Here is a 27796-nt window from a genome sequence, read left to right on the forward strand (position 1 = left end):
CAAATGTTCGTTACACTGTTTAACTTTTGCCAGTCTGATAGATGAGAAATGCTATCTCAATGTTTTAATTTACACTTCTCCAGTTACGAGTTAGTTTTAACATCTTTCTGAATATTTAAGATCTATTTTAAAAATATTTTAAATGAATTGATCAATTATGTATTTCCTTAGGTTTTTGGTTCTTTGTCCCTCAATTTTTAAGATTCCTGGATATTAGCTCTTTGTAACATATGTTTTGTTCCAGTTTCTCCATTGTCTTTGGCATTGTCCATTTTTTTTTTACCATGCAAAATGTCGTTTTTAATTTATATATAGTCTTATTAATCTCCTATTGCCCCGGGGTTTGGGTGTCAGTTAGAAAGCCTTTCCCATATTAAGGTTACAGGAGAATTTATCCATGTCTTCTTTTAGCACTAGTAGTGTCATTTTTTTACATTTAGATCATTAGTTTCTTCGGAGTTTATTATTGTATACAGTATAAAGTATGGATTTTATTTTATCTTTTCCAAATGACTATCTAGTTGTCCCATCACTATTTATTTAAAAAGTCCATCCTTGACCTGGTGATTTGAGATGTCACTGTTATCATACACTAAATTTCCATATGTGCCTGGGATCTATTTCTGGACTTTCCAGTCTGTTCAACTGTTCTATTTATCTGCTCATGTACTAGTATCATATTATTTTAATTATAGAGGCTTTTAAATATTTTTATTATCTCTTAGGACAAGTCTTTATTTTATGTTTTTCTGATAATTCTCACTTTTTTTTATATCAATATGAAGCTTAATATTAACTTGTTTAACTCCAACAGCTTGTTGGAACTTTACTGGAAATGCATTAAATTTGTAACAGACATCTTTAAAATGTTGAGTGTTCCTATCTAAGAACAAGGATGCCTTTCCATTTGTTCAAATCTACTTTTGTAGAAGACTTCTTTTCGAGGCATTTTAAGCATATCACTATAACACCCTGGAAAGTACCAAGCACACAAAGACTGTTCATTAAATGCTTGTCTAAATAATTATGTTAAAGTTCTTTCTGTAATAAAAATAACTCTTCAATTCAATACAATCCATATTTATTTTGCTCTTATTCTAAGTTTAGATAAGTTAAGTCTAAGACAGGGTCTGGCCCTGAAGAAGTTTACAGTCTAATTAGAGTGACAGAGTTACAGACAAAATTGTTTATATAACATTACCAAAGCCAAACTTCCACACCAAAATGTTGGGAGGAGATGGTGAGCACTACAAAGGATCAGAAAGGATATTGACCAAAGTGGTACGAAGTGTTACATTCTGCACAGAATAATAAAAATGAAGTAATATTTACAAACTATACCCGAAAAAAGTAGAAAATTCAGGATAACACAAAATCACAACTGAAGACAAACATTTTAATCAGTGTCTCTGTGTATACTGCCCATCTAGTATAGTGGTCTAGTGGTCTCTGATACAATGCTGTATTTTATTTCTTAACAATGTCTTACTAATTACACATACATATTATAAATACTTTTATTTATATAATATATAATGTATATATAATTAATAAGACATTGTTAAGAAATACATATAATGTTGTTATAAATCCAGAGTGTCCTGTAGGTAACAAAGGACCCTCATTACCTTCCACTCTGCTGAGGCTGGAGAATATCCAACAGAAGCTGTTTCACTTCACTAGGTGAGAGCTGATATAAGTCCCTGGCTGGCTTGTTTCCACCACGGATCTGTAGTTCATACTCCATAGCATGGATGATCCACCTGAAACAAAACAGGGGAAGAAGCATGAATCAATAGCTCCTGAAATAAAATCATCTTGTGCTTCTCACGACAATGCGCTTAACAGCACTGACCCATCCAACAAGGAATGATGAAAAGGCCATTTAAATTTCCTGAACTGCTGATATAATTACCTCCATCAAGATTACGTGACATCATCAGACTCTTAAAAAATGAGGCCTGCTCTTGCGTATGTAGTTAGGTAATAAAACATGAAAACAGGCAGGGACTCAGGTTCTTACCAAATGAGAGTCTACTAATTTGGTACAGTGGTATACAGTACACAAAAAGCTGCCGCACTACTATTATTTTCTTAATATTCGACACATGCAAAAAACAAATAGAATAAAAATAATTCATTTTAAAAATGGGCTGAGATATGCTATTATATAACTGTTCCTTTCCCAGGAAAGATAATTTTTTTTTTTTTAACCTACTTCCTTTATTTTGCAGTCATTCCCTTGTAACTGGAAGGGACAGAGGAGAAGTGTGTGCCTTTGAAATATAGGAACACAGTTATAATTTAATTATAGTAGCATAGATGGGAACATACTTTAATCAAAAGATTTCAGAAGAATCTATTCTTTACCAGATATTTAAATGCTGATCATAGAAAATGTTTTCATTACAGAAAGAGCTTCAATATAATTCTTTAGAAAAGCACTATTTGCATGCCTGGTATAGTTATATGCTTAGAAATGTCTAAAATATTTCATTATTTTATGTGTAAGTATTTTATTCTTTAATGTGAGGAGCTTTTAATAAGTATTTTTACAGTTTCATCTCATTTCATTTACTGTTTTCTGAGGAAAGAACTTAGGTAAACTAGTTACGCAAACCAAAGAAAACTCTGGAAAGAATATCGTGCCTTAGGAAACCAGAACTCTGCATACCGTGAGGAAAAGTGAGGGAATTAGTTTTACACAAATAAAAGCAGATTCCTGTGCTACATCCTCACACCCTTTGTGAACACTGAATAACAGACAGAGACGGAGAAGCTCAGCATCTGGAAAGAATGTGTCTTCATTCACTCGTGCTCTGTGGAGCCAGGCCACAGGTAGAAATATCTAGTTACAGCAACCAAGATTTAAAGTAGAGAAGTTCCTGCATTCAGATATATCAATATCTTTCTCTTGATTCACTTCTTCAAAAGACTGCCCACAAGGTTATTATAGGTACAGAGATGAAAAAGTTAGGTGGGAATAAAGATTATAGTCCTTCTTTCTGCCAATGATGGTTTGCAACACAACAGTGATGCATCCTCAAGGGATGATTTTCATGTCTCTCAATGGAGAAGATGGTAAGAAAAATGCCCTCCCAGTTGAGCCAGAAGTGATACTAACCAAGCACATCACCCTGCCTGCTGGGCCAGGCAGAGGCCACAAGGCAATGTGTCCCTGCTCTGTGACTGCTCCAGGCTCACTGTCCTCTGCTAAGGCAACTCTCAGCTCTTTTTCCTACCCTCTTCCCTCTTCTTTGTTGTCGCCATTTATGGAAGTTTGGAATTTAACTAGTTTGCCAGTCAAAAAGCAGATTATGTGTTGCATGACACTGAGACAGATTATAGAGGCATGAGAGAGACACAGGATGAGACAGAATAATTTAAAAAATATAGATCATTACTATTACCACTGATAGTACATGATACATATTTAACAGTTGCTCTTTGGTAAGAACAGTAAAGATGACAAGGTATTTACAAACAATAAAATAAATGTGCATTTCCTGATATGTGCAACAAAAGAACATGTGACAGAAGTAGGATTTACAATTTGCACTTCTCAAACCAGCTGAAAAGAAAAGCTGGGCTAAACCTATACTATTGCCAAAGACTAGAATTTCTTTACCTGTTCATCTTCATTATTACGAACTGCATTTAGTCAAATTATTATACAAGCATTAAAGTCATAAGGATATAGTTACTTCAGATGTTTTAAAGTTGCTTATGAAATTAGTTGTTACAGCAACATTTCAGTTACAATAAACTGCTCCATGGATTCTCCTTAATTTAAAAAAACTCTATTTTTAATTCTACAGATTAGAGAAGTTGTCTTCTATTTATTATTTTATTTCTTTATTAGGCATTTACAATCTACATTTGAGGCAGCTTATAACAGAAGAAACATCAATGTAAAAATCTAAAGACCAGCCTTTAGTTCCCCACAAACAAGTTAATGGCATGAAAAGAAAAATGGGGGTAGGGTGTACTGTTCTAGATTAAAAGTGACTTAAGAAATGTAACAACGAATGCCATGTGTGGGCCTTGTTTAGGATCCTAGTATTTTTTTTTAAAAGTCATTTTGGAGACAACCAGAGAAATATAAATAAAAATTGAGTATCAGGTAATATTAAAATTATTGCTAATTTTGGTGAGTGTGATAATGGTACTGTGGTTATTAAGAAAGTGTCCTTTTTTCTTACTTTACATATATATTTACTAAAATATTGAGGGGTAAAAATCAAAATGTCTGGGATTTATTTTATAATCTACAACAAAAAAAAAGATGAAGCAAATATGGTAAATGTAAATTACTAACAATTGCTTATATCCATTTAAATAATGGCTACACGGAAATTTACCAAATTATTCTCTTACTACACATTTAAATTTTTTCATAATGAAAAGCAAAAACAATAAAGACAGACATGAATACCAATTCTGTCACTTACCAACTGAACCCCATTTGCAAGTTATTTTTCAAATGGGAATATTACTATTACTTGTTCAGCTCATTTTATGAAATTATTTTAAGGAATAAATAAGACAGTGTTATGTTAAAAGGTTTCTGAAATTATAGAGTTCAGTTGTTATGTTCAATTGTAATATTCAAATTATGTTAGCAAACTCCTTTTATTTGACTTTTCTAGGAAGGTAATACAATTTTAATTCAAGTCTAAGTGCCACATCCATTTAACTCAGGAGGTATCCTCTTCTAAACTAAGTAACTTTAAGTTTCTTAAAACACTTTTTTTTAAGGTCCTCCAAAAACTTGAGTTATTAAAACTAAACATTATCTATTACATTTACCTTTTAAAATCTTCATTTTATTTTTTTTAATTTTTTGTCATTTTGGGGGGGATAATTAGGTTTTTTTCTTTGTTTGTTTATTATTTTTAATGGAGGTACTGGGTATTGAACCCAGGACCTCTTGCATGCTAAACAAGCATTCTACCAACTGAGCTATACCCTCCCTCTTAAAATCTTCAATACCATAAGCAAAGATAGTTGATCTAAAAATTTCCCCTCAGGCTTCTGTTTACAAAATCTCAGCAGTTCTGTGAGCAAATTATAGAAAGCATTGTACTCAACACCACCAAAGAAAGGTGACTGTTTTTCATTCATTGGAGCACGTATAACTTATTTGCCAGATTGTTAAAATACATTATTTATTCAAAAATACTGGCCAAACTAATATTTTTAGCTTGGAACTCTTCAAAGACGACAATACAAACAGCAAAATAGCCTCAGATGTGAACTACTACACAGCAATCAGAGGCTTAGAGAAAGTAAATAACCAAGTGAGTAACACAGCTAAGAAAATCAAAGACATTTTATCCATTTTTAGAACTACTGATACAAAAGGGCATTGATTCCTTTGCATGAGAAAATCTGCCTTCTTTCCCTGATTCCTAATGACAGAGTCACCACACCTGATCTGACAATCCCAATGTAAAAGCCCTTAATGCAAAGTGGGGAAAGCAAGCAACTGTGGAAGGTCAAAAGAACGAAGGTTATCCTTGGACCAGGTTCTTATAAATTCAGTCTGTCTCAACCAGGGACATGCTCTACTTGCTAATAAGCAAATGAGAAAGTGCCAGATACACACGACTGACCAGATCAACCTTCAAACGTATCATGGTTTGACTTGAGGACAGTGAACTCCTCCGCGCTGCTGGAAGTGTGAAGAGGCAGACTAGTATTCCCCTACAGTTCTGAGAATAAATAAGCTTATCCTTCTAAAGACTCTCTTGATGTGAGGTTAGTCAGCATATTGTGTATGTATTGGCATTTTTCTTTCCAACCTGCCCCAATCAAGGAGTGTATATAAAATAAAGTACATGGAAATATGACATCATTGGTAAATCAGAATGGCTGACATTTTTCTAAAAAAAATGCCATAAAGCATAGCAGTGATTCATAGCAAGAAACCATTTTTAAAGTAATCATTTTGAAGTTATTTCAAGATACTAAGACGTATTTCCCAAGTTTACTGTTAAACAAATGAACAGAGAACTGTCTGTGTAAGCATTTTACCAAGTTATATAATGGGAGAATGGAAGTTGCAAGAAGGGACTGTTTTGTTTGTTTCATGTTAACATGGAGAGAGTGACAATTTGATGAGGCAAAGTGAGCTTCCTGTTTGGTGAATGTTGGTCACTCACAACTCTTATCTCCGATCTAATCATAATAGAATAGAAGCAGGAGAACTCCTCATCTCACTTCCTTACCTCATACCATATGTCAAAAGCAAAATCCTTTGAATGAGTATCAAACCATGCTAATGACCTCAGAACTGTAATTGTCTCCTCTTTCCTTTACTGCCCACGCAGTGTTACTTTCTGGTAACTATGACACCAATGGCTGTCCCTAACCACTGGATGTGTGATCCACAGATGCAGCTGTGGGTGTTAGAAGACAAGACATGCATGGATCATAACTGCTTACAGAGGATGTCCTGGTGGTATGAAAAGCAGGAATGAAAAAGGCTTGATAACATATATCCTCAAGGGTTATCTCTCACTAAAGCCTGAATGACAGACCCAGAGCAGAAAGCAGTTGATTGGAGGTCTTCACAGTAATGGGCCTGTCAGGAACTTGATCTATTTCAACATGAAAGCTGGAGCACAAATCAATAATGAGACAGCAAATCAAATCATTATCAGACTGGGATACCATTCCTGTGAGCAGGTTAATTCTGTTCACTGGAGTGCCTGACAGCAGTGAGGTTGAAGAAATTGCATTGGCAGGATTAACCTTGGAAAAAAGAGAAAAGAAGCATGGTGGCATTGGTTTAAAGCAATTGAGGCAGTGGGTGATGTAGAGAAATAAATTTTAAAAATTGAAAAAACTTAGGTTAAAACAGAGACATAAAACATACATAGTACAGGAGAATTATGGGTAAGCTACACCACAACTAAGATAAATGTTCCTGTATTTTATGTCCATTCAGCCTAAAGAATGCTGGCATTTCAGGAAGAATATGGTGCTAAGAGCTGACTGAACCATCAGTCTCTTCAATCATCATCAACATTTAAAAGAAAGACACAATAGTAAAAAGTCAGATATAAATGAGTCTGAAATGCTTTAATTAACATAAGGAACTGAAAAAAAAAGTGTTTTCTATAAATGCCCTCCCTTCTTTCTTTTAAAATCATGCTACAAACACAAATGGGTGACTTAGAAGCAGTAAATTCAACAGTTTGTAAGAAATGTGACATTCAAGGACTCTATAAATGAGTAATTTGCTCATCAACTTTAAGTAAACTAAAACCTTCCAGGGGCTAATTCAAGGTAAATTTTGTAAAGAAACATACTAATACAGCATGTGTTTGCTGCTGGCAGTAAATTAATGTTCAAGGAATCCATTCACTTAAGGAGCTGAGGTCTGAAGTAAAATTTATTAACGATAAAGTATAATTAAAATACATTAAAAAGACACAAAAATATCTTTTTTCTTTTCAGAGGGACACTATCACAAGCACCACAGACAGGATAACTGCAATTCTCTGAGGTTGTCGGATATTCCTAGAGTAGAGACAGGGTTCCAAACCCTTTCTGTTAATGTGGTGTAACAGCACTGTGGGCACACGGATTTTTGAGTATCTGCTATGTGCCTTGTGAGGTCCCACCAGGTGATGCGACCATGTCAGATGGCAGCAGAGGATCCAAAAGGGATTTTGAGTTCATGTTTCTATATGAAATGCTCAGGGATCATTCCATTGGGCCTTGAAGGAGAATCAACTATGGTAGAAAGGGATACATCCAGGGTGAATGTGTCTTGCAGGAACAGAGGGTCTTTGCAAACCTAGTACTGAAAGACAAGGGTGAGTATGTGTGTATGTGTTGCTGGGGGTGGGGGTAGGGATGAGTGGAGTGCAGGGTGGAATCCTCTTCTTTGGGATTTGTGCTGTGAAGAAATCCCCAGAGGTACTTGTCCTCCAAAAGTCACAGGATAGAGACTCTCAAATTACCAAATGTCATAGCAATTAACCATTTCAGTTTTGTCCTTTGCAAAAGATATTCCCTTTCCTTACCCAGAATCTCCACAATCCAATGAAGAAGCAGAAGCAGTGACAGTCTACCTATTTTCTAGATAAGAGAGCTGGAAGGAGGGTGGGGAAGCATGAACTCCAGAATCATTCACCCCAGGTTCAAGTCCTGGTTCTTGGTCTTGTGACCATGGGCAAGTTACTTGGCTGAATTTTCACAGCATCTTAATGTATCTCTTGCACTGTACAGGGGCTAACTTAGAATAAGTTCTAAGTCATCCCCATTTTCTTGGTTTCATGATAAATAAAGGGGGCAATCTTATTTCTTATGTTTGTTAACTTGTAACTATTCAGCATCCTTGGTGTGTCTTGCACTGTACAAGCTAACAGTACTGATCCTACACTGGAGAAATGACAAACTGAAGACAAAACACATCAGGAGCCAATGCACATCACAGCTACTACATGAATACTTGAGTACAAAAGTGGGTCATAGGTTGAAATCATATAGGAGGGACCATAAAGGTCAAAGGTTTTAGACATAAACAGTAGGGCCTGTTTCCTTGAGAAAAGAGCAACAGTACACCTACGTGAAAACATGCACAAAGGACTTAAGGCTGAAGAACAAGAACTCTGGAGTCAGGCTGTCCTGGGAATAAACCCCAGTTCTTTCACGTACTGATCTGACTAAGAGAAGTCACCTAAGCTCTCTGAATCTCAGGTTGTTTAAAATGGGGGTCCCAGTGTCTACCTCAAGGCTGCTGTATGGATTAAATCAGATAATACATATGAAGTATTTTTAGCATATTGCCTAGCATATAAAAGGTGTTCAATAAATTATATCTGTGGTATGGAGGAGGGGCGGAGGGAAATTCTGAGTGCAGTAACATGTTGCTCACACATGCATTCCCTTAGATCCTCACTGGGAATGCTACATTATAAGGCAATTTGTACCGTACTTTGATACGATTAATGGTACAACATTAATGAATAAATGGAGAAAGTGCCACATCCTTCTATCCTCTCTATATATGACTAGATTTTCATATAAACGAGGCCCTGTCTAACTTTGTCATTTCCTGAAGGGAAATGTACAAACCAAATGCATTTACCAAAATTAAGAGCCCTTTCTTTCTTTCTCTAATGAGAAGAGAGACATGCTAGCTTGTGTTTTTCCTTAACTTTCCCATCATGAGCTCAAGGCAAACGACTTGAACCTACTTATAACCTATGTTAAACAATCTGTCAAATTTTATTGAACATCTCCTGTGAGCTAGACCATGATACAGATAGGAAGACAAAATCTAGTTTCTATCCTTAGCAGAAGTAACTTTCTTAAATTAATTATTCCTTATTTAAAAAAAAATTAGACTTCTCTCCAAGTGACAATGCCCCAGTGTTTAGAGCTGACATGTGAGTCCAGCATATGGGGGAAATATACACAGTAAGTTGGGCAGGGACACTGTTCATGCCTACAGTTGGAATCTAATGCCACTGTGAGTTCCAGGATGACTTTCAGGACAGTGAACAATTAAACTTTCCTGGCAAATTTCTTCATTAGGAGGTTTTTGCTATCATTAAAACACTAAGTCACATGTTCTATCCTGGCTTTTTTATTTGGTGTGACAGTTTAAGATAAAAAAGAGTGCCTTATTTCTCACAGAAGGCACTGAACATATAGACTAGCAGACACAAAAACAGGGAGAAAACGATTTTTAGAATAAACTAAACATACTTCATTCCCATGCAGAGAAAGAAGCTTCAGGTCAGATTCGGATTCAAGAAAGAAAATTACACTGGATTTTTGAGAGAACATATTAGCCTAAAATGCTGAATATGCAGTAAAGGAAAAACCTACTAGAGGCTAAAAAACACCACATTGTAAAATCCTGGGGAACAGTCAGCTTTTACTCTAAGGCTTTGTTTAAATCACAGCAAGGCTGACTATCACTTAAAGAGGCTCTCCCGAGTAGAACATTTATTACAAAGAATGCGCTTTGGAAGAGTTATAACCCACCCTTCTCAGTCAGCCTCAGAGAAATGCCCGAGTCTGTGATGACAGAGTACTTTTCATCATGCCTGTATGGATATGAAGGATCACGTTTCTTTTCATTTGGAGACAACTCACATGGAAGACCACTTCTGTACCCTCATATGTAGTCAAGAGTTGGAGGTGGCAATTTGAGAGCAAACAGAGGCTGAATAAACCAGGGTATGACTCAAAGTGCTTAAAATTGATTTGGAATAACTCTAAATCTTTGAAAGGAACTATTTTAAGGGATAAAAATGAAGGTCAGTTCTACACAGAATGAGTTCATGTCTCAATCAAGAGAAAGAGGAGATAAAGGATGGAAGCCCACCTGAAATATACTCTAGCTGAAATCAGGCAAACAGTTCAAAGAATAGTAACCTCAACTAAAAAAATTTAAATAAAACCGAAAAATATAACTTACAAAGTAGAAATCTCCCAGAGAAAATAACTGACACCGATTTTATCTATATTTCCCACACACACATTATACATATGTATATATAGTATTATTTTTTTTTAATAAAAGATGGAACAATATATTTGAAACTTTTCCTGCACTTAGTTTACCTTGGACACTTATAAATGTCAGTCTGTTGACTTTATCTTGTCACTTGTAATGGCTGCACAGCATCTTACTAATGCACGGCCGAAACAACTTATGTGAACTATTTCCTGCTGACGGATATCTGGGTCATTCCCAATGTTTCACTATTTCAAACAACGCTGAAATGAAGCCTTGTGTTAAAGTATGTCTAAATTCATAGACGTTCCTAGAACGAGAACTGTTGAAACAAGGGGCATGCGTATACTTCCCAATAAGCAACTAGATTTTTATGTAATTTTCTGAAGGAAAAAAATGGGTAATCATTTTTCACAAAGTGCTTCATACTCACATGTAAAATTAAAAGTAAGAAATGAAAGGGAAATCAACCCAGCAACAAAGAAGAAAGAAAAAAAGTAACAACACAAAAGCCTGGTAAATAGGAAACAAAATAAAATGGCAAGAATAAGTCCAAATATAAATGAAATGGCACAAAGATGCATATATATGTTGCTATGAAAAGATAATCTCAGATTGGATTAAAAGTAAATACACTATTCCATCGACCCGTATGTCTATCTTGATGCCAGTACTACACTGCCTTAATTATTATAGCTTTGTTAAGCCTTGAAATCAGAACTGTCTGTTTAGTTCTGCAGCTTTCTCCTCCTTTTCCCCAGTTGCTTTGTCTATTCTGAATGCTTTGCATTTCCATAAAAATTTTAAAATCAGTTGTCAATTTCTACCAAAAAAGCCTGCTGGGATTTTCATTGGGATTGCATAGAATCTATAGATCAATTTAGAAAGAACTTAAATTTCAACAGTCTCTGGAAGATTCTCAAATATTTGGAAACTAAATAATACACTTCTAAATAACCCTTAGATCAATGTAAAAATAAAAAAAATTAGAAAATATTTGGAACTGAACGTGAATAAAAATGCAGCATATCAATTAAAAAAAGGAAACACAGTATAAAAGTTAAATATAAAAGACATATCTCTACAATATGAAAAAAGAACACTGTAGGTAAAGGGATGGAAGACAGTGTACCGAGCTAATCATGACAAGAAAAGAAAGCAGGCATGGCAGGAACAGACAACAAGAATTCACTTGTTGTATTTTATGCGCTATAATGGTGTCATGGTTATGGTTTTAAAAAGTCCTTATCTCCTAGAGACTCACACTGAAGTAGTCACAGATTAAATGATACGATGGGTTTGCTTTAAATCTGGGCGTGGGGATGTGGGTGGGGTGGGCAGTAGGTAGGGGTAAGAGTGAAGGGAGATTGGCCATTTGATGATGATGTTGACGCTGGACAACAGTATGGGCTTTATTATGCTATTCTCTGTACTTGTGTAGCTATTTGAAATTAAAAATTTTTTAGAAGAACTCAAGTAGAAAATACATGACAAAAAGGAAGGTATATTGTTAAAACTATGAGGTAGTTGGACAAAAACAAAGCATCAAAGTATATAAAGCAAAACCGATAAAAATGCAAGGAGAAATCATGAGAACATTTTACGATTTGTCAGCAGTGGAGGATCCAGCAGAACAGAAGTAGTAAAGATACTGATGAACTAATTATACACTTAGCAAGCTATCCACTTCTCCACACTCACACACATTAACGTGTATTTGTGCTATGGGAGTATTCTTTTACTGTTAGAGAACATATTCACGTGATACTTGGACAATCAAAAATACGATTAAAAAGTGAAAAGCGATATTTATACTGTATTTGGCTGTGGTAAGCTTTTTAAACATACTATGTCGTTCCATCTCACGTAAAACAGTGAGGCTGGTATGAAAGCAAGGGGAGAGGTTCAGCCCTCCGTCCCAGGTCACTGAGATGGTAGGTGACAGTCAGGGCCTGCACTCACCCCAGCCGAAGGCCAGAGCCTTACCACACTGCCTCACACAATTCTTGATAAAGAAGATTCAAGATTACCAGAGCCTTACTTTCAATTTCCTCTCCAAACAGAACACTTACGATTTTAATGATTAAAAATAAGATTTTAGTAGAAAAATGGATGCAGAATACTCTTAAAATGACCAAACTTTTATCTGAGTATGTCCTCCTGACACCTCATTTTACTAAAAAAAAAAAAAAAAAAAAAAAAAAAAATCATTCTTGTCTGAAGGCTTATCCACTTTATAGGAATTTTCATAAGTATTGTACATAGTGGGTTTTGTTTGCTTGTTTAATGTGATTCAACTGTTTAAATCCCTGGAGTGTGATTTTGTCAGAGAACAGAGTTACTTCACTCCATCTAACTAATGTGTGAGTATAAATAAAGAGGAGGATTTTTTTAGGCCACTGGTATTTCTTCACACTACCAGACGTTGCCTCTACGACTTAGGGGAAGATGCACTTTCCTAAATATCCACCAGATGTGGGGCAGCACTTCACTCAGAGAGGCTGAGGACAAACAATTCTCTTTATGCAAATGCAAAGTACTTTACTCACCCAATTCGTATTTTCAGCATGCCACTGAATAACTCAGGGTTATTGGAGATGATCCAGCCAATGTGGATGACCAGCTCTTGCTGAAGGACCGCCTCCCTCTCATCATTGGTGTTACACTTGTAATAGATGATGTTCTTAATCACTCTTGGAGACAAAGGATTAGAGATAACCTCTTCTTCATGCCCAAAGGCACCCAGAGTTACCTACAGGTGGCAACATTTTATTGTAAAAATTTCCTAGCTACCAACAGATCAAAGAAAAAACATTCAAGGCTCAGGATGACTGGCAGGCTGAAATTACTCTATGCCAGCTAGAAAATTAGGTAGAATAACTGTTCCTGCTGTTTATTAAAATGGCTTTCAAAGCATGACTCCCGCTGGAGTTCTTGATGGTTCAGTCTGGTCTAAAATATAAGGGCAGGTGAGGGTTCCAGTTAGGGGAGTGGAGGAGATTGGATAAAAGCACGGAAGGAATATAAATAACCATTAAGATAAAATTATTCTGAATGACTTTAATACGAGAAACTCCCCAGAGAAACCAGAATACCCTGAATAGTTTTACTTTACTGCACGGTCTACACAATTTAGCATCTGGGAGTATATTCTTCACTTCTTTTACAGTTCCTCATGCGGAACTTTCTGCTCTTTAACAACACTGTAACCTTTTCAAAGGCAAGTGCAAGGTCTTGGAGCTGTAGCGTAGCCCCACTTTTCCCGGCATAGTGCCAGGCACCTAGTGAGTGTTAAAATGCTTGTTGATGCGTATCTCGCCCGTGGAGGGGAACACACGAGGCTGCTCACAAGCCTGGGAAATGAGAAAGCACAGAGGGAAATGGCAACGAAAATTCAAAGCCGAAAGTGCTGTAGAAGCTGGGCAAGAGGATTACTCTGCTCTCCCTTTCTCCTCTGTTCTCGGCATTTTGCCTCCCAGAAGAGTCTGCGGCCCCTCCTTCCTCCTCATTACCTCCCTCCCGCTCTCTTCGTTGGACAGTGCACAATTATAAGAGGCAGGAGAAAGAAGAGCAGATCAAAGGGCCCTTCTGTTTTCTGAGATGAGGGGAGAGAGCAGAAGGTGGGTCTTTTGCCCCAACTTTGTGATGGAGGGAGAAATGCTGGTTTATTGTAACACAAGTGGTACCAACCAGTTAGTCCAAGTGTGATTACTTGTATTAAAATGTCAGTGTTTAAAGAAGAAAACAAACCGAAGGCACATCATTGCCTCTGCAAGCAATGATGACTAAACCCCTATTTTATTCCAGAGAGCTTGCGGTGATCTGAAGGTGCTTCGTAGAAACAGTTTTACTTCAGTTCTTAGGGTGGCATTTCATAAATGAGTGAAAGCAAACTTGGAATGCTCCATTCTCATTTCTTTCTTGTGAAGGGGTAAGATGCAGTCAATGAATGGACTTCATACACCTAAAGTGGAGCTGCCAGCCTCGCAGGTACCCAGCTCCACGTAAGTGACTGTTTCCCTGGGAGATGTGCCGGTCTAGTAGGCAGTGGTCCAGCCGCAGCCTCAGGACAGGCTCCAGGCCTTCAGGGTGTGAGGAGCAGACTCTCAGCATCACAGGCTGTCAGCCACTCTAGATCTTCCCTAGAATGGACATGACCAACACTAACCTACCCCTTCCCCACCTGTCAGGTGCAAACGACCTTCTTGTATGCTCACATGAAGCAGAACGAACTATATTTTCAGATATATACTACACAGGCCTAAAAGCCAAGGAAAGACAGCTCCCCCTAATCTGTTTACTTTCTTTCAGAGGTGGCTCAGTCCAAGGACTCTGTGGTGAGATATGAGTGCTGTGGTGAGGAAAGGCACTGGGTAACTTATTTCCTGTGCCTTGGTCTATTCAGTTAATGGATGAGGATGAAAATTCTACCTCTTAGTCATTTGGAGAAAACAGAAAATAACATGTGAAAAGTGATTTAAATTTTTCTCAGGAGTTTTTTAAATTGTCATTAAATATTACAGACTAAAATAAATAACTTATTCTTTCAACATTTCAAGAGCTAGATGTCAAGATGGAATAATTTCACTCTTAATGAGTTAAGAGCCCTCAGATATGAGCAATGGGTTGATTCCATTAAAGAGGGTTAAAGTATTTCATATTATTAAAGCTTATTATATTCCAAGGTTAACTGTCAGGAAGACAAAACAGGACACATGTATTCGCAAAGAACAGATAGAAAGCAAACAGGTTTTCATTCCAAACAGATGATGATGATTTAGCCAGGTAATTAGAGCTTATGGAAAACAAAACAAAAAATGAGCAACCACATTCCACTCCACAGACCCACATGCAGAGGCTCAACTCAACCCACGTTCACCAAGTGCCTCTCCAAGGCATGCTGGGCACACTGGGACAGGTGCTGGCCAAGACATGGGCCCTGACCTCCAGGGGCTCACAGCCTACCCTGGGGTGAGAGATACACATTCAAATGAACAGGGATCCAGAGCAGATAATAAGAAGTGTCACAGGCCAGTTGGGAGAACCCTGAGGAGGGAGGGACTGCTAACTGGAGATGGCTCTGTGCGGAGGAGCTGGGAAGAGCTGGCCTTGGTGGGAGGGGAGGAGCTGGAAGGAGAGGTGCCCCAAAGGGTTAAGGATCTGGGGAGCCAGCGCATGTCTAATGGGGAGAAGAATCTTAGGTGGAGCAGAAGGGAAAATGTGCCCTTCACTGCTCCCTCTCTTTGCTCCGCATATCCTAAGCCTGTCTAGAGTGCTTCAGTGGGTATCATTCAGTTTTCTTTGTCAGCATCTTCACGGATCTCAAGTTAACACAGGAGTTGAAAATTAAAGCTCTAAGGTGCAGGTATTCAGTAACTGTGCATCCTTAGACTAGATTTTGCTTGGGGAAGGTGCCTTTTGTAGAAATGCCTGAGTCATTCATTGGTGATGTGGTTATGAGAAGCCTATGACACTCAGGCTTGCCAGATTTAAAAGCCAGGGTCCTGGGGTGTGCTCAGAGCAAGGGGCATAAAGAAATGGCTCCTTTGTTTATAACAACAGGAATCTGGGTTCATTGTGACAAGGGGCACAAAACTTGGGGCCTTCCTATGAACAAATACCCTACATGTGGCCCCCTGCACTTCCACATGGCCACTGGGCAGGGCCAGTAGACAGGGCTCAACACTGGAAGAAACGCTCTCATATTTAGTGGGGGAATTGGCCACCTAGAGCCTGTCTGGTCCATCTGTGGGTGGGCCATGAGTGGTCTTATAGACATGAAGGCTTTGAACCTCTTTTCCAGGGAAAAAAGAAAGATTCCATATGCCATTCTGGAGTGGAGTTTTTTAGAGCAGTGAAAATACTTTGTATGACATTATAACAATGGATATCTATGTCATTATACTTTTGTCCAAACTAATGTGAACTGTGGACTTTGGTGATTATTATGTGTCAAAGTACATTCACTCTTAGCTAAAAAAAAAAAAAGTACCACTCTGGTAAATAAAAATAATGACTGTGCATATGAGTGGAGAAGGGGTATATGGGAAATTTATGTACCTTCCTGTCAATTTTTTTGTAAACCTAAAAGTGCTCCCCCAAAAAGTCTTAAAAACAAGAAAACTCAGGGTAGACATTTTTGGCAAAACCTTGGTTTCAGTTATATACATATATATGTGTGTTTGTTGGATTGTGATATAATATGTATTTTTTAGGTCAAAAAAGTTTGCAAGCCACTGTAATTAAGTTACATTGGCAAACAAAAGTAAAAATTAACCTCAAAAATAAAATAAAATAAAAGCCAGGGTCCTACTCAGAAACTTCTGTAACTGACCGAGAGTCTGAAAATCAGATACTTACCTGTTTGCCCTGCACTAAAACATTAGTAATGGATGGGGCCAGGCTGTCCACTAGTTTACTTAAAAGACTTGCTGCATGGCGTACCACCGACCTGGGGGCAAAGAAGAGAGCAGGCCAGAGGTTGACAAATCTAAAAGATGATGAATGAATGGAGCCCCTGAATGGGGAGACTTAAAAATATGTACAATCAGGTCCTCACATAATAATAGGGAAGAAACACTGAGCCCAAGATATTGGATCTAACAGCTAAAATCTCCTCGACTACAGGACCATCTAAAAGTATAGAGAGGTCCCTCATCCTCACCTCTGCCACCAGATTATTCATACCATTAATAATTTAAAAATAAAGAAAAGGTCTCCCAACTACCCCTTTGGTGGGGAGCGGTCCAGGAGGCGGAAATGAGTAATCTTAATTAATGATCTGAATTAAACAGATCATTATTAAGTCTGTCACTGGTACATACAACCATCAGTTCCTATAACCACTTTAAATCATGTTTCTTTTGGGGCCTAGATAACCGAATCCTGGATTAGAGGACTCACTAAGTACTCAATTTTAGGAAGTGATACAATGAAATACCAGCATTTTTTTTTCTTGCCAGAATGTTGGAGGAAGGAATTCACACTGTTATTTTTACATTTCTGAAAAAGTCTTAAACTGTAGGGAGAACAGATTTTTAAGCACAGCACATGCAATACATAAGACATTTTTTTTTCCACTCAAAAGTAAAAATTCATATGGAACTTTTAGACATAGAAAATAAAATGAAAATGCAGGTTTAAAACTGTTTTCTTGTATTTCAGGACATCCATGGAAGCTGACCTATAGAAACACTTACATTGCTTAATCTCAACATAGATGAACTAGTAGAAAATTTAGTCATATCTGATAAAGTTAGTGAAACAAAGACTTCTTATGAAGCTTTCACCCACACACTATAAGAACAAAAGACATGTTTAACCCTTAGAACGCAAATAAGCCGACACGTTTCAAGCAGCTTGACTTTCCACATTTTGTGCATGTTACCTGTTTCCCATGTACCAGAAAAGTAGTAATGTGTGGGGCTATAGAGGAAGAAAATTTCTGGGTAAATGCAGCCCCGTAGCGCACCGCCAACCTGGGTGTGTCAGTGGAAAGCCATGAAAGGGAAAATACAGTAAATAAAACTTCTAGAAGTTTGTTCTTCTAAACATAATAGTCAGGGCTCTAAATGTTTGCTAACGATTTATCTAAAATGCAAGTATAAAACATACAGCAAAAATAGGTATGGTTAGCTGAAAATAAGACTACAGCCCACATTTGAAATTGACTGACTAAAAGGCAAAGGCTATTGGTTTGCATGCCTTACTGTGCTGAGAATCTACAGCGAAAATTTGAGTCTTAACCACAGGATTATTACATTATTTTTTCTGGGTCGGAATGGTATATTTATTATAAATCATAAAGTTGAAATACTGTAAGAGACTGTTTTGTCTAATCCACTTATTTTAGAGATTAGAAAACTGAAGCTGAAGTTAAGGGAGTTTCCTATGACACTGCCTCAGACTTCTTTTTATTTCAAAATTAGGTAATAATGGGTCATTAAAAAATACATATGTATACTCTCACTTTCAAAGTGTTAGATTCTGCTAGTAAAACTGTTAGAATTGCTTCAAAAATACAGAGGGCATGCATTTAGGCATACCTACCCCACTGTGAATTTAAACACTTTAATCTCAACTTACCTAATTTTTTATTGGAAGAGACTATCTCTGCAGAACATACCAGTTATTATATATTATGAAGCAACTACAATCACTGGGATTCATTCAATTTAAGTTGTAAGAGAACTACCTTCTAAGTATATTATTTTTTTGCTCATGATTAAACAAAACACTGGTCTCTTTCCATGACCTTCCACAAAGAACAGGTTTCCCAAACACAAATCAGAACCTATAGCAACTTGCTGGGACACAGGAAGTGCAGGGTGGGAGTCCTCAGAATGTCATTTCAGTATATCCTCTCCAGGTTCTTTCCCTGTGGAAGTCTTTATTCCCAGCCATGTTTTAAATATCTTGGGAGAGCTAGGATAAAATGGAATGGAGGCAGGCTCACAGGGCTATAGCCCTGGAGTTTAAAAGTAAAAATTAGGATGAAAAACCATCTTTAAGACTGGTCCATTATCTTTAGGCTATAGAATAAGACAACACAAAAAATAAAACAGAATGACAAGGACGCTAATACGAACCAAAGTTTTTTGCTGCCAGCTCTTCTATAGATTCTCTCAATGTGATCAGAAACAGTACCTAGACATTGGATAATAGAGTCTTTGTTGAAAAAAGCTTTTAATTAAATGCATAACATTTATTCTCCTTTAAAAAAAAACACTCTTAAATTTGCATTTTGTTCTACTAGAGTTAATACCTCTGCCCATTTGTGTTCTGAACTGCCTGACATATTTAAGTAAGTAACCCAAACATAACAGTGTGAATGTCCTCAGCCCTTGTTACAACTTAGTTTGAGTGTAATTTTGGTGAGTACTTTATTTCTTGAAATTTATTGTTTTCTTAATTAACATATAATCTAACTTTTTAATAAATAAAAATACCTTATTTTAATTGACTACAGAAAATAAAAAACAAAATACAGCAAATTGAACAACTACTTTAGACTCTGAATATATATAATTCTTCATTTATTTGTTCAAAAAAACTCTATGTTGAGTCTGTTATGTGCACAATCATATACCAGTGCTCAAAAGATACCACTGGGCTTCATTCTTTGGCAGCAATTTACACGTGGTCTGGCCTCATGACTAGTTTGTCAATAAATTAACCATGTGACAGGACAGAGCCCAAAAAAAGAAATGAGTAAAGAACAAGATTTTAATCATTTTACCCCGAACTTATTTTTATAGCTTTATAACAAACTGGATAAAATTTTATTTAAATTCTGTAGATGTTTATGATTTTCACAGTATAAGGTTTTACAGATTTATAACATTTAAAGTCTTTCAAATATCAACTAAAAGACAGTATTCCTTAGTTTATAAAAATGGTTTAAAAATAATTCTCTCAGCATTTATTATAAACTGTTTTATATAAATTTTGCTTTATTTTAAAGCACTACTAAAATAACCATTCTGAATTCTAGGTTCTTCATGAAATGTTTGCTTTTTAATGATCTTATTATTTTCAAGTACAAGTTTTGATAAATGTCCTCAGTATAATCGGGATTCTGTTTATAGTTTCAGTTTCAAGATTAATTAGAAACATGAAAGATTCTGTTTGAAATTTGCTTAGAGTTCTTCTGCCTTTATTAAGTTAAAAAAAATTAAGACAATTCAATGCACATGGATAATACCTATCTTTAGCTACAATAATGCAAAAACTAAGTAGATCTTATTTGAATAAACAATTATGTTTACTACCAGAACTATAAATCTTATCAATTACATTGCTATTTAGAATATTGGCTCAATTTCAATTTTAACCAAATCAATATGCCTCTCTCAATAGAGGATTTTCAGATGAGCCAAAAACTTTGAGTAGCTAGACATTAAGTACTTGAAATATATTCTACATTATTCTATATTATACAATGCTAGAAGTAGACCGTGATGTAGAATTCAAAGATTCCTCAACATACAAGTATGGATTTCAGATATGACTGGGTTTCATCCTTAATGCAGAGTAGACATGAACACAATTAGAAATGATCTATTTTTGTAAACAGTCTTTAGAGCACAATTCTATTAAATGTCATGTAATTCCAAATGGCTTCCGCAGACCATAAAGGAGCTAATTTTTATAGCTATAATGATTCTGTACTGTTCTTGAAAACATACACAAAATAAAACTGGAAACAGAAACTATCAATAACTATGGAGTCACTGGAGGTTAACAGTCACAGGCAGAATCCAGGCTCCAATATCATTCAGACAGAGAAACAATCAAGCATCACTGCATAAAAGCAATTTGGGAGTTCATATATCTAACAGACTACTCCACTCTAGGGGGCATGAATGAACATTTTCCACTTAAAAGGTAAAAAAAAAAAGGTTTAATTGAGGAGAAAATAACTTGGAACATTTTAGTGGATATTCCTTACGCATATTTGATATATGTTCAGAACGGAGAGGTCCTTGTATTTAAAAATGTTCCGTTAGACATGTACTCTTACCATCCTTTGTGATGAAGTTGGGGCCTTCTCTTTTGAGCAGTGTACCCAGCAGGATGGCTTGGCTAGCCAGGCAACTACAGTCCTGAAAATATAAATCACTATGAGTAAGTGGAATGAAATGGATACAAAAATTACCACAGAGAGTAACTAATCTTGAAATCACATGATGCAAAGAGGAAATATTCTGCTATGCAACTGAGAAAAGATAAAATGTCACTGATACAGTACCAAGCACAAGATGACATTATACAACTATTTATCTTAGGTGTCTTAGAGATGGAGGGTAGACAAGTTGGCTCCCTGGGGAAGTAGGATTTAATAAACTTATTTTCCAGGAAACAAGATAAGTAATGAATAGAAAATATGTCATCTAATAAGCATTAATACTGATTCTAGGGAGAAGAGGCCAAGACGGCGGAGTAGTAGGACGCTCGTGGCTCACACTCTCCCACAGATACACCAAGACTCACATCCACGGACCCACTCAGCCAACCAGAGCACCTGCAGAACTCCGACAGAACACTGTCCTCTTCAAAAGACAAAGACGCCAAAAATCTGTTTTATTCCTACATAGGCATTAGATAGATAAATAAATACTGATTCTAATGCTCTCTGAGAGATTTGGCCAAGTCATTTAGTCACTCCCTTTTTGACTTTATTTATTCAGAAAGGAGAGACTACGCTGCTGTCAACCCACTGTGGAGAGAAGAACGAAAGAAGGGGACCTATGCAGACTGCTTATTGCGTATGTCCTGTGCCTACTATATCATATTCATGCTTGTGCAGATCTATAGATAATATCGGTCAGTTATATACTGATGATATCTGCCAGGATATCTATTCAGTCAATATGCTCAAATTTATATGGCCCAATAAGATGTCACTGTGTTTATAGCTCTACCATCGGAATGCCATTTCCTTTGGTAAGTACTACCCCCACCCCTCTTCTTTTAAATTGCAAATAACCTTAGGGAAGGGGAAATACTAGGCTGCTAATGTAATACTCGTATGGCTGTAGTCATTGGATTGTTTTCCTCAGTGACTGGAGAGACTCAAAGCAAGCATTAGACCTAAACACTGGGACAGGAGAGAAGACTCAGGCTGAGAAAAGCAGAGAAAGGGCACTGGAAGAGAAATCTAGAGATCCCAAAGGCAACTGTCACTGACACAACTTCTTTAATGGGCCATGTAACACTTTCATACTCAAGGCAAACCAATTCATATCCCCACTCCTTAAGCATCTTTAGGACATCCATGCTAATACTAGCAAATGAGAAGAACCTCATTTCCGGCCTCGGGTACAGACAGACCAACTACCCCAGGCTGATTAGCTGCTACCTTCTCTGGGAGGACAAAAAGAAATAAGGTTTGCCCCTGGGAGTCCCTGCTCTGCCAGCTTGACTCAGGACCATGTGGGAATTGCATCTTCCTCACATTCAGTTTTTGAATAATTTCGTGGGTGGGCTTGTTTCTCCACTCAGTAACGGCGACATCTGGCTGCTGTTCCCGTTCAGGAGCATTGGAGGTGCTGCTTTGTCGTTTGACTTTTGAATGTTTGGGAACTTGTAGTTCCTCAAAACTCTTAAATTCTGGAAGCCTAGAATTTAAAAGAAAAGCTTTCAGATTGCCTGAATTCCTAATGTAATCTCAAGAAACACAATAATACCCCAAAGGAACTTACTCTTCCGTGTCACTGATTCGTAAGAAGTCAAGTTGTTCCACCACAGCTCCGGATATTAACGTCTGAAATGTGATTGAAAAAAGATTCACAGCTCTTAAATGTATCAAGCCCTTGTGACCTTTGTATATACTTTCCTGTAAGCACGTAATACTTAAAAAAAAAGTTTACTTAAAATTTATACACGATTCTTAGGTAATCCTTAAATGAACATTCTAAAATCAGACAGGATTTCAGATGCAATACCCCTGACATAGAAAATACACATCAAGCTACAAGTTCATGAATCATCATAAATAGAATCAACATGAGATGAACTGATTTTTTTCCCCTCTGTTCTCTTGTTTATTTTTAAGCTGGAATTAAAATTCAGTACTCATCAGAATATTCAAAATATTTTGGGGAAAAAAAAAACAAACCCATGAAATACTAAAGCTGTTTTGGGAAAAGGCAATGTAAAATTGAGCTTTGGATTTTGCTACCGTAATACATTTCAGACCTAGCCAATGATGAGATACTGCCCAATCTTCATTTTTCAGGATCATGAAGGTGTTGATTATCTCGGCCAATGCTTCTCTATATTCTGGCAACCAATATTTGGTCATTTTATTTTCCATTCGTTCCTGAGTGTAGCTTTAGCAAATGAAATGAGGTCAAACTTGAACACATTTTTTGTTTGTCGGTGGTTCCCAGTGAATGATAACGATAACTCAATGATTCTTAGCACTGTCACTTCTAATTATCTGCTGAATTGTCAGATAAAAGTGAGATACAGACCTCACAAAAAACAAGCCACACATTAATTATTATTTTAAATATAAGGCAACTCTTCAGTCAGAACTGTCTTCAATGTATTATTTTCTCTGTCTTCTCACTGTTCATTTCAAAAGTGAAGCAGCAGGATGTGGGGAATGTTGCTCTTGTTGGCTAACCACCCAGAGTCCTGCTGTCTTCTTCTCTAGTGAAAACTCATAAAGTAGCACATCAACAAATACCTACTACAAATGGCAGGGTGGACATGTTACCAGCAATGGTACTAAAGCCTCCTTGCAGAGTCTGAGTGAGAAAGACCAGACATGCAACTGATGGACACATTTTTATGTGGTCCAGTCACAGTCAGCAGGGGTCTGAAAGCAGAGTCTATGCCTGGGCAGACAGCAGTGCCCAGCACAAGTCTGTTGAGTGACATTTCCTAAGATGCAGGCTACATCTACACATCTTGCTCGCTATCTAACTAATTTGTTAGACAAATACTTACTGAACACCTGTGCAGGTACTATGTGCCAGGTACTATGCTAGGTATTGAGGATACAGCATGGAAAAAAAAACACACAAAACCCTTGCCCTCTTGAAACTGAACCTTAGGTGTGTGTAAGAAGTAGACGATAAGCAAACAAACAAAAACCTAAATATGTTACATCAAATGGTAAGTGCAAAGTTGAAATGTGAAAGGTGGGGACGAGGAGTGCTAGGGCAGAGGTGGAGGAGGCATGTTTGCCATTTTATATAGGTGATTAAAAAAGACTTCTCTAATAGGGTGACATGTAAGTAGAGACCAAAGGGAGGACCAGACAACAATATGGATCTGAGAGAAGAGTGTATAGGGCTGAGGGGATAGCAAGTGTACAGGTCCTGAGGCAGGAGCATGCTGGGTGTGTTTTAGGGGCAGTAAGGAGGACAGTGTGGTTGAGTAGAGTAGACAGGGGAGAATGGTAGGAGATGAGGTCAGAGAAGAAGGTCCAGGTCATAGATGGCACTACTAGAAGGACTCTGGGTTGCACTTCAGTGGGAGAGAAGAGGCCATTGGAGGTTTATGATCTGTGACATGATCTAACTGCCCTATAATCAGGTAGAGTAGGAAGAGGCTAATAACTGTAACAGCCATTAGGAACTCAGGAGACAGCTATAAAAATCTAGGAGAGAGACAGTGGCTGCGTGGACCATGATGATAGTGCTGGAGATGAAGGGAAGTGGTTAGATTCTGGATATAATCTGAGGGTAGAGAAAACTGGATTTGATAATGGATTGTAATGTGGGATATGAAAGAAAGAGTCAAGAATTTTTAATTCTCAAAGCTGATAGCTAATACTGAAAACATAAAAATAATTTTGATTAAACATTTAAATTTTTATTAGCCTACCCACCTTAATACACTAATTCAGTCCATAAAGGAAATGTTTAATCTGAGATAACAGGTTAGTTCTGAATTCCATTAATAGTCTTTAGAGCTTTTGATTAAAAGAATTTAGTTGGTTGCAGGGGCTCCTAAACTCGTTTTTTTAAAATTGAAGTATAGTTTATGTACAATATTATCTAAGTTACAGATGTGCAATATAGTGATTCACAATTTTAAAGGCTATATACCACCTACAGTCATTATAAAATTTTAGATAAATTAGTTTTATAAAAAATATTATAATCAATTTGCTAGGCATTAATACCTTACTTAGTTCTGATGGTAATTAAATAACTTCATATTGTTATACATACGTCAAATGAAATATAATATTCAAAAAGGTATTCTGCTCAGCGATACTCAGTTATATCCCACCAGGTCCTCACCAGCTGCACATCCTACTTGAGACTGCTGCATCCCATCGATGTGCATCCCTCCCTGGCCTTACTTTTGGTTCAGCCCCCCCACTGGAATAAGTCCCATGAGATCAGGGACCTTGTATATATATTTTTCACTACTATATCTCCAGTGCCTCAAGAGGGAAATCAATAAATAATTGTTGAACCAATGAACCAATATTCACATATTTCCTACAGAGAGAGTAACAGTAAGCAGAGTACTGTGGGAATGCAGAGATGAGTAAAGCTTGGCCTGATAGAGTTCTTAATCCACACAGAGATGCAGACACAAGAAACGAGCTATACCTAAAATAAGAGCTATAGCAAAAGTTCAAGGAAAATGCCATGGAAACACACTGGAAGGAGAAATTAATTCCAGTTTCGGAGACGTCACTAAAGAGGTGACACTGACCTAAGTTATAAAATTAAAGTTATAAAATTAAAAGCATAAAAAAGAAAAAGGCAACTCTAGAATAGAGTAACAGCAAGAGCCAAAAAAACTAAATTCAATTACACTAAAGATTTTGCAAAGTACCCAGCACACTTGGGGAGTGGCAAGCAGGGCTGGGAATGAACTGCATGAAGAGACATCTTGGGTGATGAAGTCAGGAAGTGACGCTGGGGCCCAGTGAGGAGAGAGACTGTGGACCATGGGCTAAGGACATTTAAAAGGGCTTGAAATAAAACCCAGAGAAGTACACAGGTGCCATTTTCATTTACTATAATAAAGAGAAGACAAAGGGTGGTTTGGGGGAATGAGGGTTTGTCTACTGGGTATAGAGTTTCAGTACTGCAAGATGAAAACAGGCTTATTATCTGGTTAAGACTCTGTACTCAGGGGTACAGAGCATAGCAGAGACCAACAGATAGAAAGATTAAACAACTGATTAGGTGAAAGACTCATAAATGAGCTGATTAAAAACTGGAGAGGTGTCATTCATTTCCAAGATGTAGATACGGACCAGGACCTCGGTGCTCAGTGATGGGAAGCCATTATTTGTTGCTCTTTCAGAGTGTTGCACTAACTCATGGTCCAGCATCCGTCCCGTCAGGATTAAGACACTTGTACTGTCTATGTGAAATTAATCTGTTGTTGTTAAGCATCCTGGACAATCTGGTAATGTACCATTTTATTGTCTTTTGAATCTGCATCAGTAGAGACAACTTTCAAAACAGGCGTCCCAGTGAGAGATGATTCTGATAATACACTGCACAGTGGGACCTCCCTGACTCCCCTCCCCAACCCTGCTCTCAGGACAATGGAAGCAAAATATATGTCCTTCAAGCAGAAGGCTACATGCTTATTTTCCGGGGAAACTGAAGAGCCCAAGAGAAAAAAAATCTCCAGGTATCAGCACCTGGGGTTCCCCCAACAAAAAGGGCTCTTGTCATCACACCATCTTATAGGTGAACTCATCATGACTAGGATCCTTGTTCTCAAACACACAGCTTCCAATTAGTTTTTTCTCTTTCACTCTTAAAAGTGAATGGATAGCTAAAGATTACCAGACATCTGAAAAATGTCTCCAATCTGAAAGACTGACCCCCCAAAGAACAGAAAAGAAACCAGAAAGACATCACGTAAAAAGGAAAAATTTCAAAAACTCTCTAGTTAATATTCTCAGAGATAAGGCAAAATACAATACAAAAAATAAGAATAAGGTACTATGAAAAGGGAAAATTAAAAGCATGATAGTTAAAATACTAAATTGAATAAAGGAGCTGGCATGATAAATATCAAAGAATTTGCCCCAGGAAGTATAACAATAAGACAAAACAATAAAAAATAAAGGAAAAAGAAAAACTTAGATAAAAATCAACCAAGTATGTAAAATACAAACATCAATTAAATATGCAAAACACAAGCACCAGTGAATGAGTATGTAAACATGCCATTTACCATATTCTCAACATAGGTCACTCTTTATAAATGTTCCTCTTTCTTACTCAGTATTGAGCACCTACTACATAAAGGACTGTATGGAAATAAGGCATTTAAGTCCATAATGAACTACAATTCGAGTTAGTTTACATTAAAGGTCATAAAAGGATGTTTAAAAAAGTCTCATATCTGGTCTGAGTGATTTTGCAGAACTGGCTGTTAAAGTCTGGTAAGACTTCAAAGTCCAGAGATGCCGAAGGAAGGACAGCTACTTCCAGGCAGAGGAAATGGCATGAGCAGGAGGGGGCAGAACCACACAGAGTTCAGAACACAGTAACTCATCCATATTGGCTGAAGCAGAAAGAATGTTTAGTAGGAGATAACCATGGGTAGAGAGGTTGCACTGACTAATAGGGAACCACAAAGGGCTTCTGTGATTTAGAAGCTGTGAAAATAACCTTGTAAGATTCTAAATGGAACTATGATTATTTCCAGATTGGATGTTACTGGGGTGGGTAGGGAAAAGGGTTCTGGACCAGGCAGCTAAGCAACCTGAAGTTATACAGCAGGTTGCTTCATCACTCTGGACCCCAGCTTCCTCAAATGCAAAGCTAAGGTTGGAGTTGAGCTCTTAAAGCCTAAAATTCTGGTGGGCAA

The 27796-nt window shown here is 37.2% G+C and overlaps 1 protein-coding gene and 1 non-coding gene across 7 annotated transcripts in view; one reads left to right on the top strand and one right to left on the bottom strand.

The window, feature by feature from the left end:
• Positions 1–27796, bottom strand: part of PHKB (phosphorylase kinase regulatory subunit beta) — a 164456-nt gene that overhangs the window by 11837 nt on the left and 124823 nt on the right. For 4 of the 6 annotated variants that reach the window (XM_074370803.1, XM_010950192.3, XM_074370806.1 and 1 more), the window contains 7 exons: positions 22687–22748; positions 22440–22602; positions 21006–21087; positions 19072–19129; positions 16844–16934; positions 13033–13235; positions 1629–1763 (listed from right to left, as the gene is read on the bottom strand). In XM_074370803.1, coding sequence (XP_074226904.1) covers positions 1629–1763; positions 13033–13235; positions 16844–16934; positions 19072–19129; positions 21006–21087; positions 22440–22602; positions 22687–22748 — 794 coding nt within the window. Of the gene's footprint in view, positions 1–1628; positions 1764–13032; positions 13236–16843; positions 16935–17870; positions 17962–19071; positions 19130–21005; positions 21088–22439; positions 22603–22686; positions 22749–27796 lie in introns of all 6 variants that reach the window. The other 2 variants (XM_074370804.1, XM_074370802.1) reach the window with 1 other exon arrangement.
• Positions 15990–16113, top strand: LOC123615404 (small nucleolar RNA SNORA11). The gene has a single exon (XR_006722970.1). It is a non-coding gene; the product is annotated as a small nucleolar RNA SNORA11 (small nucleolar RNA).

The sequence above is a fragment of the Camelus bactrianus genome, chromosome 9 (assembly GCF_048773025.1).
Source record: "Camelus bactrianus isolate YW-2024 breed Bactrian camel chromosome 9, ASM4877302v1, whole genome shotgun sequence".
Classification (NCBI taxonomy): Eukaryota; Metazoa; Chordata; class Mammalia; order Artiodactyla; family Camelidae; genus Camelus; species Camelus bactrianus.